At 36.2% G+C, this 13302-nt stretch overlaps 1 protein-coding gene across 1 annotated transcript; it reads right to left on the minus strand.

Annotated features, from left to right (window-relative positions):
• Nucleotides 1-4134: 4134 nt before the first annotated feature.
• LOC135690720 (trypsin) lies at nt 4135-9482 on the minus strand. The gene is made up of 7 exons (XM_065208363.2): nt 9342-9482; nt 7874-8002; nt 7518-7661; nt 6781-6852; nt 5860-6090; nt 4914-5164; nt 4135-4525 (listed from the first exon to the last, which is right to left on the minus strand). The coding sequence occupies exons 1-7, from the start codon at nt 9397-9399 to the stop codon at nt 4232-4234; spliced, it is 1179 nt and encodes a 392-aa protein (XP_065064435.2). The 5' UTR covers nt 9400-9482; the 3' UTR covers nt 4135-4231.
• Nucleotides 9483-13302: the final 3820 nt, after the last annotated feature.

Genomic DNA, 13302 nt, shown 5'->3' on the forward strand with positions numbered 1-13302 from the left:
TATGCACATAAACCACAAATTTGTGGGTTTGCACTTCTGTGTTGCATGAACAAGCAGCACACATAAATCAGTTTCTTTTGCAACAGCAACTACTTTTGCATCTTTCGAGTTACCATGCAAAATATTCTGGTTTCCGCCTTTTTGTGGTTACATCTTGAAGGGACTTCTACTTGCTTTTTGAAGTCTCCGATGCTTCTCCTCCTTAAGCTACGATAAATTGAATTGTCAGGGGCCTGTGACCCTCAGCGCTTCGAAAGAATTCGGGAGCAAGTCTCATAAGATTCTCTTTTTTTCATCAATGTAAAAATACTCTTCTTACTTTGGAGTGTCTTTTGCTCTCCACTTTTTATATGCACTTGCCTTGATGACTCTCTTTTGCCGTTTGCTTGCTCGTGTGCTGTTTCTAAATATTTAGCGTTGACTTTGTTTCCACTTCCATTGCTTTAGCCTCATAAGGAGGATTAGCACATCCATGGATGTTCTTGAACCAAACACTGAATGTTTCCTTTGGTCTGATGCTACGAACTCAGGCCGTCTCATCAAATTTCCATCTGGCGTTTTCTGGTGGCGTTTTTTACAAAATGTTCTCACGGATGACACTAGTGTCACTAGCGCTAACATGGAAGTAATATCTCGAAGAAATGAGCTATTTTGCTCGAATTGTAGGTTGTTGCTGGCAACGAAAGTATAGTCAGAAACTTAAGCTGCATTCTGGGGCACAAAGATCCAGGAAAACAGCGAAAGCAGTCTCAATAATGAACGAAGGCCACCAAGCTTTCGTGATTGGCAAGGCTGCCTCTATCGAAAAGGCATTTTCATATCCCATCAAAACCATAACTCTAGTCTTGCAACTCCTAAAGGTATAATGTGACAAGGAGATAAAGCTGTTCTTCTTAATTTCATGTGCAAGGAGCCAAATCCATATATAAATCCACCATCAGAAAAATGCCAGATGGAGTATTTTATTTATGAGATGGCCTTATTTCGCAGCAGAAGATAGCCTTTTTGAAAAAAGTCATGCACCTTCAGCACATCGGTAGGACATCTTGGATAGCCTATATTGCCAAGACATTCTTCCGATTTAGTGTAACATTCAAATACGGATGCAGAGAAATCATTGTCCGGTTCAAAGTGGGAGCAAGACTTTGCAACTTCGGAGGAAGAAGTGACTCACTCGTCAGATAGTATATTCTTCTTTATTCAAGTATATTCTTCTTCGTCAGATAGTACAGACTTCTTTATTTAAACTTTGGCTATTGCGGTTGGCACAAATTCAATTTAAATGAACTGAATACTAATTATTTTGATTGAAAAACATATGGAAGAAAAGCTTTTGCTGACAGCCAGCGTCATATTAAAACAAAATTATGCTAACGTATCATTTTATGACAATAAAATATTTGTTGACGTCATGCAAAATTTGTTATGACGTCATAATGAAAATACTCATGTCGGCAAATCTTGCTTAAATATATATCATTTGAAAGCTTGCAATGAGACGAGTCAAAATATGTAAGTTGCGTTAAAAAATAACCCTTCAGTGAGGAGCTAACGATGATTTTGTCTGACTTTTTACCGTTAAATGACGTCATCAATCACGTGACATCCAGGCATTTTCAAAAAAGTCACCTGGCAGATTATGAAAGCCTGACTCCCTACTACCAGAATCCGTTGAGAAAGCAAACATTAGCTTGAATGTCAGATTGTCAGGCTATATGTCCTGTCTAACTGGCATGTTTCAAAACTTTTTGTCCAACACATGTCGTTAAATGACAAAATATAAGCAGAAATTACAGCTATCTTCATTTATGCGGTACCAAAGCTTCATTAACAAAAGAATTCTCAATTCTGGATGCCATGGCGGATTTTCGATGTGATATCCTACTCGATTTGATATTCTACTCGATTTTTTATTAAACAAAACTCGTGTTACCATTTCTTGTTGCCATGCCAACTTTATTTCTAAACTCTTGTCTGCTAATCAGCTGTCAACAAAATTGAATCCAACTGAATATGTCACAGTTTCTGTCAGTTCAATGAAAACCTTCTCTAGGAATAATGGGCAAGATTTCATTTCTTCTTACACTGGGGAAAATATTGAAATATTGCAAGTTTTTCGGCTATCCAAAAGTTTGGTCTACAGATGTGCCCAATGTATCTTAAACTCTCATGGATTGGTAACACTTCCTTAAGATTTAAAAGTCTGATTAAAGAGCCCATCTCAAAATAGTTTTTTCTTTTCTGCCACCCAAAAGAGGTTAGAAATTTTCTTACAACCGTTGGACGTAGGACGCACACACAGGGTTGCCATTTGGGATTATTCAATCCCAGATTTCACGAAACTGGGACTATGGACAAGCTGCTGGGATCAGAAATTGTAATTTGAGATTCAAAGTAAAATTGGGATTTTTTGGGATTATCGGGCAAAAATGGATAATTTGTTAGAATTTGTCCATGTATTGCTCAAATTGACTATTATGTAGCCCCTTTCGCGCTGCTAAGAATTATTTAGTGAGCCACAAATAATAACACAAAACACAGTAGAGAGGAAGATTGTTACTTCGCAGTATTAGTTTCTATTCAAATTTAAAAATTATTTTTATGAATTCTTACTGTATATGACTTATATCCTGTGTATTTTTATGCAACTCAATTCTTATGGCAACTAACTCGGCTATTTATGTCAAATTAAGCAAGCGAATCATTGAATAATGTGTAATTCATTGCACAGGAATTATAGAAGGCAAGACTGCGATGGAATATCAATCCCTTTCTATTACCCCTGCAGAGGAATCTAAAATTTGGGACTGATTTGGATTGAGTTTCAGATATTTTGGGAGCACTTGGCAACCCTGCGCACAACATGTTCCTTCCAACATAAGAAACCCCCCCCCCCCCCCCCCCTCTGATTCTGCCATCGCACAACATCTTTTAGATAACCCAGATTGTGCCAAAGGTCTATATTGACGACCTGTTACAGATAATTGGCAGATTCCGGTCGTCTTTTCATCTAGTAGTTTTGCAATCGATCTACAAACGAAATGACCTATGTTGTGTAGATAGAAAAAGCTCGTTTTTCCTTTGGACTCTTATGGTGATTTTATAGGCACGCGGTACTTAGTGGACAACTATACCTGCCAGGTGCTCGCTTTTTTCAGATTTGCCTATTTCTATCCACAGCTGGGTATATATTTTCCACCTTATTCTTTCGGAACCTTATTCTGAAGTTTTATATTCTGAGGAGTAGTAGCAGGGTAGTTTTGATTGAAGATAGTTTCCACACGTATCTTTGCAATAGCATATCAGATAACTCGAGGCTCTTCTCCTAAAAATTGGTTCCTATTATAACAGAGCAACCCCCCTCTCTCTATCACACTCCAAAACAGGTTCGACAAGATTTTCATACAATCTGACAAGTAATCACTGACGCTGGTCTTTCTTTAAGATTTTGCTAAGAGAATTACACCGTGTGTATTGAACTGGAATGGTGGAAATAGGGGGTGATCTCATTGACTCCTTTTCCTGCTTGCACTGTCGCAGCTGGTGCCGTGAAACTATGATTTTTTAGGGCTGCTGATGAAAACATAAGTTGAGTTCTGTTGGTTACTGATGTGAATATCAACGTCAGACAAAGTTTGCAAAAAACTGAACGTAACAAAATCGTATCAGTAGTTTATAATCATTCAGAAATTCATTTACATTATTTTGTCTTATTCTTAATAGTTTCTTGAGAATGTTTTGCGGACTAATAGTTTAGGAATATTTTCATTTTTAAACAAATTTTCCTAAATTCTTATCATTTGAAAGAAGTGAGGTATATTTCTAATGAAATCTGGAAATATTTAATGCTTTGAGCATTTGACTGAAAATAGAAAAAAATGCTCAGTTACAATTTGATGAGTATTTTCGGAACGTTGTTTTCAGACAGATTTAAAAAAACTGGTGTAGAATTGACCATTACCTGAGCCTCGTACTATTTATCACTCGTTTGCCGGTAATGATCACTGTACCTCGATTTCACGATTCACTCGATGACCCGACCATTTGAACTGATGCTAGATTTTTTTGCGATGAATTTTTGCTGGGTATTTTTCACTATAATAAGAGAATTTTAGAGACAAGTACATAGAGAAATAATTAGAGAGTCAATAAAAACATGAATTTGGTTCACACGTTGGCAATTTCATGAACAATTTTTATTTAAGAACAGTTCTTCTCTTTGATGTTGCTTTTAGTTATTTGTAAACACAACTTGGTCGACCCATCTTCTCAGAACCTGTGTTCTGGCATAAACACCGTACTTGCCTTTACGGCCACAACCAACACCCCACGACACGACACCCCATAAGAACCATGTATCATCATCCCGCTTGCAAACTAGTGGACCACCACTGTCCCCCTGGCAAGAATCAATTCCACCTGCAGCATACCCTGCGCAAATCATATTGTTGGATACCAAATGATGGGGGAATGCTGCCTTGCAAACTGAACGTTCAATGAGAGGCACTTGGGCTTGCTGCAAAATCTGAAAGAAAAAAAATTAATCTTATCATATTTGAGGATCATTTAACTTTTTATTATCATCATCACTGCCCAACCTCCTAACACTTTCATTCCACCACCACCCACGCTCCATTACACGCCACCCTTTCCTCTTCCATTTTCATTACTAGTTTCTTTTTTTGCTGAGCTGCATTCACCTCATTCCACATCAACCAATCCGACACCACTATCGCCTATTTCAAATTTGTACACGTTTTAGTTCGTTTACTTTTGCTCTGATGCCGCTAGTCCGTTGGAAGATCTTGAATAAGCTTAATCAAAAGAACTTTAGCTTTCTTCAAAATTGGTCAACCAATGTTAACAAGAGCGGTCATTTTGCTACATGCATTTAGCTACATTGCTTGTCAAACCTGTGGTCCCCGTCCGTACTGTTCAAGAAGACCCCAGCCAGCAATGACACACTTTGTACCGTTTGAAAATGTTGTGTTCTGATCAGGGAGACAAGCTGTTTTGACACGGTCATTGATTGTTGCTTTTCTTGATAGCTTCACCAGTGCAAGATCATTGTCGTAATTGCTTGGGTTGTAGTCTGGATGGAATATCAAGTCTGCTATTGGAATCTTCTGTTCATGTCCTGAATCTGTTTTCAAGTCATGCTCACCTGAGGTTGGGAAAAATTCATTTGAGATTTAATTTTTGTCAGTGAAAACCATAATTATTAACAATTCAGACAAAAAAAGAGAAGGTGGGCAAATTGTCTAATTGTCTCCCATTTTAAAAGCTAGGATAATTTGTTAAAACTAAACAGGACAAGGAAAGACACCTTTAAAGAATGCAAAATCACGAAATTAAGATCGCAAGCTCATGCACACAGAAAAATATTTTCTTCGAAAAACTGAAATACAACGTTGAGCAGTTGCAGGAAAAATTATAGAAAATACAACAGCACATCATGTTTACTCATTTTTTTAGGTTTCTACTTTAATTTTACTGCCGGAAGTTTTTAAAGGTATTTTAAAAAAATTTCAAGAACCCGATATCACGATACAGTTATTAAAATAATTTTGTAGAGGGAATACAGAAGTCGTTGTCACATTTTCGAGGCAAGACCTGGGAATGAAGTACCTGCTTTCAGTCAGGAATCGGGCTAAAATGCAGTTGAAATTCTATGACTGTAGGAATATGGCTACCCGAAAGCCACTTTTTACTGTATTTCTAGAAGTATCGTCTAAAGCCTTTTTCTTCAAAACTTTTCGTCAAGGAAACCTTTCAGTAGCAGCAACACACAGTCAGTATTTACTTGCTTAAGGTAAGGAAGATCTTTCGTGCAATTAGCTTGAAAGTGTGTTAACTGACCTATTGTCAGCCAGTAGTTAGACTTGTCCTTGTCGTCATAGAAACAGTGGGCAGCACTGAGAATCCATTCATCTGTTATAAGTGTTCCACCACATTGATGCCCTGGGTTTCCTGTGTTGTATTTATAGTCAAAAGTGACTATCCAAGGCCAATCACCCGGTTTTGCAGCGGTTCCTCCAACGATTCTTGTGTGGCCAGGACCTTTCTTACCACATCCAGGCTGAAGATTGCCTTGAATATGCAAATTTATTTATAGAGAGCTAAAGATATCATTGTTTTCGAATAACATAGAAATGTTCATAGTATTTTGCATATAGTCAGATAAATCGAATCTTATTTTGTTTACATGAAGGGTCATGCAGGGTAGCGTTAGCGACATTACCAACAAAAAGCTAAACAAGATGCTGAAAAACAGGCAGATTTATCCAAACTCTGCATAAAACACCACTGTTATCCTACTTATCAATAATTACATTATCAAGCTATACCAAAAAATCATCTATCCTTGTTTGTTACAGTAGCAGTTCGTTTTTAGTCTGTTAATGTTTTAAAATGATCCAGAAAATGCAACTTATCTCCTTTTTCAAACACAAAAACGCAATTACAATGCCTGCCAAAAGTCTTGGAACACTGACATCAATTTCCAAGGTCAAAATCAATCATCCCCCTCTCCCCTACAGAAAAATTGCAGGAAGAACTTTCTTTTGCGCTTCTTTTATGATATTTCTCTAAATCGTCAACATTGTTTTAGGGGGAAGGGGGCGGAAGTAGCAATTTTTTTCATGAAAGAAACGAAAGATATCAAATGCAGCGTACATTGCTGAGTGTTCCAAGTACATTTGGCAGGCATTTTATATCATCTAAACCTATGTACAAAGATGATTATAATCGTAAAATTGATCAAAAGCTGATGCAGCTCACCAGATTCGCTCGGAAGTGTCCAAAATTTGGTAGTTGCAGGCTTTGTTGTTGGTGGTGGAAGTGTAGTTATATCTTGAAACCAAAAACACGTTTTTGTCTCACTTTGTTATGTCACGATTTACTTGTCTTACCACAAATAAAAAACCTTTTCTCTTAAAGATATGTATTTCAAAAATACAGAATCTCTCGGCTTTACCAAAATAGATAAAACAGCCCCTAGCAGAGCAGCATGTGCAAAATAACAATGTGTGCTTCAATTTTAAGTTGTACTTAAACTTTTTAACATTCATCTTAAAAAGATTTTCTTTCATACACAACTGTTTATTACCGCAGACCAAAACGTTAATAATTTGTTGATTAGAAAAGGCTCCTACTTTTTTTCTCTATAAAATTCATTGCAATTCTTAATTTTAATTTTTATTCATTGCTTCATACAAACCCATTCATACATTCATATACCACATTGAGGTAAATTTAATTTCTTTTTAATTTAGTATCTTTGTCAATGACTATGTTATTTTAACAGCAAATGAGTTACACTCCATTTAAAATAAACTTGAAACTAAAAGAAGAGTTTTTTCTAATTAGGCGTAGTTAGTCGGCAAATCTTCAAGTATGTCGGCAAATAAGGGGTTGACTGCCAACATTGTCGGCATGATGGGACTTGGAAACCCTTCTTGAGAACTAAAGGTATCGACGGCTTTACATTAATATATTTAAATTGATAAAGTACTTACGGCAATAATTGCATGTCCGTTTGCAATACTTTTGCAGATATGAGACGTAATTGGTATCTTGACAATAAGCTTTGTAAGACGAACAATAGCTGAATCCATCCTTACAATCAGGATAAGGGTCTTGAGTTGGAAGAGGAGGTGGGGCTACAAAATTAAAAGCAGGATAAATTAACTTTTACACGTAGGCAAAATTGTTACTGCTTTTTGACTGTTATTTTCCAGTGAAAGTATTACGTTATTACAGAGTTACAGAACGTGTTACAGAACAACATATTACTTTTTAGAAAAAGAATATGAAAATAGTTCTTGAATTTTGAACACAGCAATTGCTTTGAAATCAAGTTTCGTATACTTACGAATATCGGTGCAGTACTCGCATGTCTTAGCACAATATTTTTGCATATATGATGACCATTTTGACGACTTGTCACAAAATCCCATCATCTTCCATGATGAGCAGTAAGCAGAATTATCTGCACAAGAGCCTTTAGAAAATAACATTTTCAAGATTAATACCTTATGATTTCAGAAGAATTAATTTTCCAACACTTCCGTAGTAATTGATTTTCAAACAACTGGAAAAACTGAGATCAAGTGGAAAATTTTGTTACCGGGGGAAAAACAAAGATAAGAAGAGGTTGAATAAGAAGGAAGAAACGCAGGATATGGAGTTCCCCGGATTCCGTGAATCTTGCAAGAAGTAATTATATAAAAATAGCCAGGAACAACAGCATGACGAGAATCTTATGTATTGAAATATAAATATTCTAGATTTAATGAATACTAATATTTCGCCCCGACATATTGGGCTTCATCAAAGTTAATGCAACCGAACGAGCAAGTAGATAAATTCGAGAAGAGATTTTTTAAGAAGATTTTGATAATGCGTTGTCCTTATCGATCCTCCTCTAGATTTAGAGAAGTTGCTACGAATAACATATTACGAAAGAACGCAAGTAATGCAACTCTTAATCTGTTCCAAAAGGCAAAACTTATTTAATCTTAATTTATGCGTTCCGAAGACGTTTCAGCAATTGAGATGTTTTTAGACAAATTGGCTTTGTATCAGTCCTAGGTATTGGATTTCTCCAAAAATATGGGACACAGTAATTAGGCCCAATGTGATATTAGCAAATATTAGTTGTGTTTGTTGGAGTTGAAACAACATATCATATTCACGTATGAAACATTCTTTAACTATTTTTTAATTACCCAGAATTATTTTGCAAGTAGATACTCTTGTTAGTTAATGAAAAGTGCTTAGTCGTTTCATCTTGTATTTCGATACCTGACATTTGAAAGTAGTTTTTGCAGTGTAACTAGGGAGCTATTTATTAGTCATAGTAATATAAGTCTCTAGAAGAAACATTTTCCATTGCAACAATTTTACTTTGTCTGAAATTGTGGAAATTTTGTGGTGTGGTAGAACGAGAGACCCCAGAAAAAGTTTGTTGGAAAACTAAAGATTTTGTAAGTGTCAAGTTAGGATATATCTGTGACCGGCATCATGGAAAATCAAAGTGAAGACAGAAGGAGTGCAATAATGAGAAAAACTTGTCTTTCCGGCAAGCGCCAATTATTTCTTATTATTTATAATTAGAGGGGAAAAGTCATCAAAATAAAGCAATTTTTACAGCTATGTGAATGAAGCTTATACTTAAAATAAAGTCAAGATGAGATACTTCCATGAAAACATTCAAATTTGATCTATGTTAAAATGATAATATGTTATAAAAGCAGTAATGATCACATAGTGCTGGTTAACTTATTGAATCTCCTTTTTTCAAAGCTTCAAACGAGCAGACGCTATTTGAAGCTACTCACCATAAGCACCTGATGTGAAGGCAAATAATGCTGCAAGGAAGAGCATTAGAAACGCCATTTTGACAATCGCTGTTTAAGCCGACTTGAAAACTGTTAGCGTCGAAATGATGTCAATATCCACTGTATGGACCTATTATTAAGTGTTTGCGGGTAATTGTTTGCTCAACTGAATTGATACGGGGTTCAGATAAAAAAACCCGATTAATATTTGCCAAGCTGTTACCATAAAAAATAGCAAATTTCCTCAAAGCAGATTTAGAAATACTTGATTGTACCGATGGTTACTTGGTTAAATATTCTAAATAAAGTAAATAGTTCTTGTTAGTCAAAATGCATCTTAGAGACGACAGCTTTGTAAATAAACAGCAACTTAATGATCATGCCTTTCATAAGTACGAATACACCGTTGTTTCTCGTCAATCAAAGATTGATGATTACCTCAGCTACGGTGGAAGCGGCTATTGCCGAACAGCCCTATGCGGGCATGGAAGGCCTTGCCGCAGGTAATGCAGGCGTGTAGGCTGGTTTCAGAGTCGGCAGGAGTCCTGTTTTAGCGGGCAGCACGCTTTTCTTGTGCACGCGTGAGCTTTATGCTGTTGCTCGCCAGGGCGCCTTTGTTCAGGCTTCTGCGCCACGAATACACTATTAGGGTAGGGTTATGATATTTTTCAATCAAATCTATTTTAACAATTATATGGAGTAATTAGAAACAAACTTACATGTATAATCTGTACAATGATGTACATAAAATACGGTAGCAACAATACGTCTTTAGCATTTGGTAACGCATAAAATAAGGAAACTGGCGTAAAAATATAGAATATATAAAAATATGAAAAATGGTATTCCGTATTCAAAGTAACTAAACGAAAATGTAAAAGATGCCTTTGTAAAGTGAAGGGCCCGCGCTTAAGGCCGATGCTAGAATTAATTGACAATTCACTTCCATTAGGGCACGACCAGATATGCCATGCCATGGAAAGCGTTGATGAACGAGAAGCTTTCATGAAGTCGGTAAAACGTATGATTAAATTTGAACAAAATATCAGGACTGAAATAAAAGATTTTTCTGATATATTCAGATATTTTTCATGTTATATTCAGCTTTTAAATCTCTCCGCTCAAAATGTGACAATTAAATGAAAAATAGACAATCATGTTGTATTTCTATCGAGGTCAACAGTTTTCCGACATAACAAGGGGGTTGCCCCCTACGACCCATCTTTTTACGCCGCTGGTAATCTCCACTTAAACCCGGGTCATTCACTTTAAACGAGGGCTTTAAACTTGGTAAAGGAATGTTTTTATAAATTTTCATATTACCATACTTCATACCATTTATTTTATTGGTTGTATGTATGTATAATTCGCCACACTAAAAGTATTTGCAAGTTATAGAAGTTAAAAAGAATACAATACATTGATTTAAATTGAAAACAAAAGATAAACACCCCTAATTTCAGTGGCAGGAATAGCATTATAAGGTCTAGCTGACCTTTCTTCCATAATGGTCCCCAAAAGTCATACAGCATTGGTGTATGTATGTCTCAGCGTGAAACTTGCCGCATCTACAAAAATAAATGGCAAATCATCATCTCCAGGTGGCCTATTCTCTATGACAAGTGTTGAAATTGAGCCTAGGGTTCCCAGATTGGCTATTTTCAGGCCAAATATTCTGATTTTGGCCTTTTTCATAGTTAAATTGTCTGGAAAATTTGCTTTTGGTCTACTATTCAAATTTGGCCTTTTTAGCCTTTTCAGAAGAAGTTCTAAATTGAAAAAGAAACTACTATATTAATGAAGTAATTAGTAGTTTACTACGCCCAAATGTCAAATACTATCACCTATAGGTCACACAAAAAACAATTCCCAACTGTCAGATAAGGATTGTCTTAAGAAAAAGTAAAATTCTAAGAGTCAAGAGAATATTTAAAAATCACATGTGTGGAAATGCAAACAGCGCATGCGCAATGTTATTTTGGGAAATATTCTTTGATTTGGCCTTTTATGAGCATTTTGGCCTGGGTCCATTACTTAGGTCGCCTACCAGTCTGGCCTTCTTTTGTAAATCATATCTGGCAACCCTGATTGTGCCGGTCTTCTATAACCAAAATAACAACTTACAGCATCGTAGTTGAAATACAACATCGCATTGTTCCTTGAGGCGACTTCGTTATTCGTTGTTAGCTCTCTTGGCTAGGGATCGATAATTCCTAAACCATTTATTCCCAGTCTTGAAACGATTTTCATTAAATCTTTGATAATTGTAGTATCGAATACTCAGTTTCAATGATTATCAAATAAATGTTGAAAATAGTCAAAAGCATTTAGGATTAATTTTGGACGACTAACTTACGTCTCTGAGTATGTTAGGGCGGCAAATGTGAAAGCAAAGAGAGGAATAGGAATCATCGGTTTTCTTTCTAAATATGCTTCACGGGACACACTTGATCAGATGTACAAACTATTTGTGACACCACATTTGGACTATGGGGACGTAATCTATCATGACCAAAATATGTCTCTTTCTCGTAAACTTGAATCCATACGATACGAGGCAGCTTGGGCAGTTAGTGGCGCATGGTAGGGTACCAACACCGACAGACTTCTTGAGGAACTTGGCTGGGAAACGCTCAGTAACAGGAGGTGATACCGCAGACTTTGTCTCATTTATAGAACTGCAAATAACCAGGCTCCTGAATATCTACTTGAGTATGTCCCTGATGAGAACAAGAATCATTACGTATCAACTCCGCCATACCAATGTTTTTAGATATGCAAATTCATCCTCACACATGTATTCGAAGAGTTTCTTTCTCTGTTGTGTGAACATCATGAACAAATTCGATCACCAAATGAGAACTTGTTCGACAATATCTCAGTCAAAACAGCATTATTATCAATAATTCGGCCAGCAAAAAAATATCTGCATGAAATAACTACCAGCCATCACGCAGCACTCATAACGAGGCTTCGAGTTCATTTTAGCGATCTGAATAAGCATGGGTTCCACCATGATTTGGCATGCGCAAGTCCCAATTGCAATTGTAAGGAAGGGTTCGAATCCGCAACTCTTTTCTCCTGCACTGGCCACTTCATTTAGTTCATAGAAATAACCTGCTTGGTGAAGTATCAGATATACTAAAAAATGATGTGACCCAACTGCCTGACGATCACTTATGCAATTTATTACTTTTCGGCAGTCTAAAATTCAATAAAATAACTGATAGAATGATTTTAGATTCTACTGTAAGGTTCTTAGTTAACACAAAATGTTTTAAATGAATTTCATCGTACGATAAATCAAGTTGTTTTGCCCTTGAATCTCTGTCTGTGTTGTTATTTGTATCCGTGTAGTTTTAATTTTGTATAAATTAATAATTCAACTTACTGTGTTGGGCTAAAGGTGACACGATAACGCGTGTTTTTTACTTTTTTACCTTTATTTCAGCACATTAAAATTTATTTTGTGTTAATTGTTAGTTTTTAAATTGTATTTTTATGATGATAAAAAAAAAGTATCGGATACCTCTTTGAATTTCACGAGCAGTTCTTTGTCAAGCATGAACAAAATTATTATGTTTTTTTCACGAGGCAAGTTTTGTGAAGAGTTCCTTAAGGAATATACTTGCTCCTTGCCATTTCCAATGTGATAATTCATTTGATATTGGTTTTATTCCGTGTATGTTATATTCCTTTGACACAACTGCTAGAAAAGTTACCAACAAGAATTAGGTTCATGTATAGCAAATATAAATATCTTTAGGAAACCTAGCTTGCGTCAAACACCATAACTGAAGAGGTGTTATGGTCTGTGACGCAGGCTATAGGAAACCCAACTTCGATCAGAGTTCATGCCACGATTTTCAAAGTTAAGGGGCCAAGGTCTTTAAAGTAAACTTGAATTCAGTGCTTCAAAACAGGGCCTCTTTTTTGTATTTGAGAAGATGGACACCCTTTT

Source organism: Rhopilema esculentum, chromosome 10, assembly GCF_057945365.1.
Source record: "Rhopilema esculentum isolate cy_ngs chromosome 10, ASM5794536v1, whole genome shotgun sequence".
Taxonomy (NCBI): Eukaryota; Metazoa; Cnidaria; class Scyphozoa; order Rhizostomeae; family Rhizostomatidae; genus Rhopilema; species Rhopilema esculentum.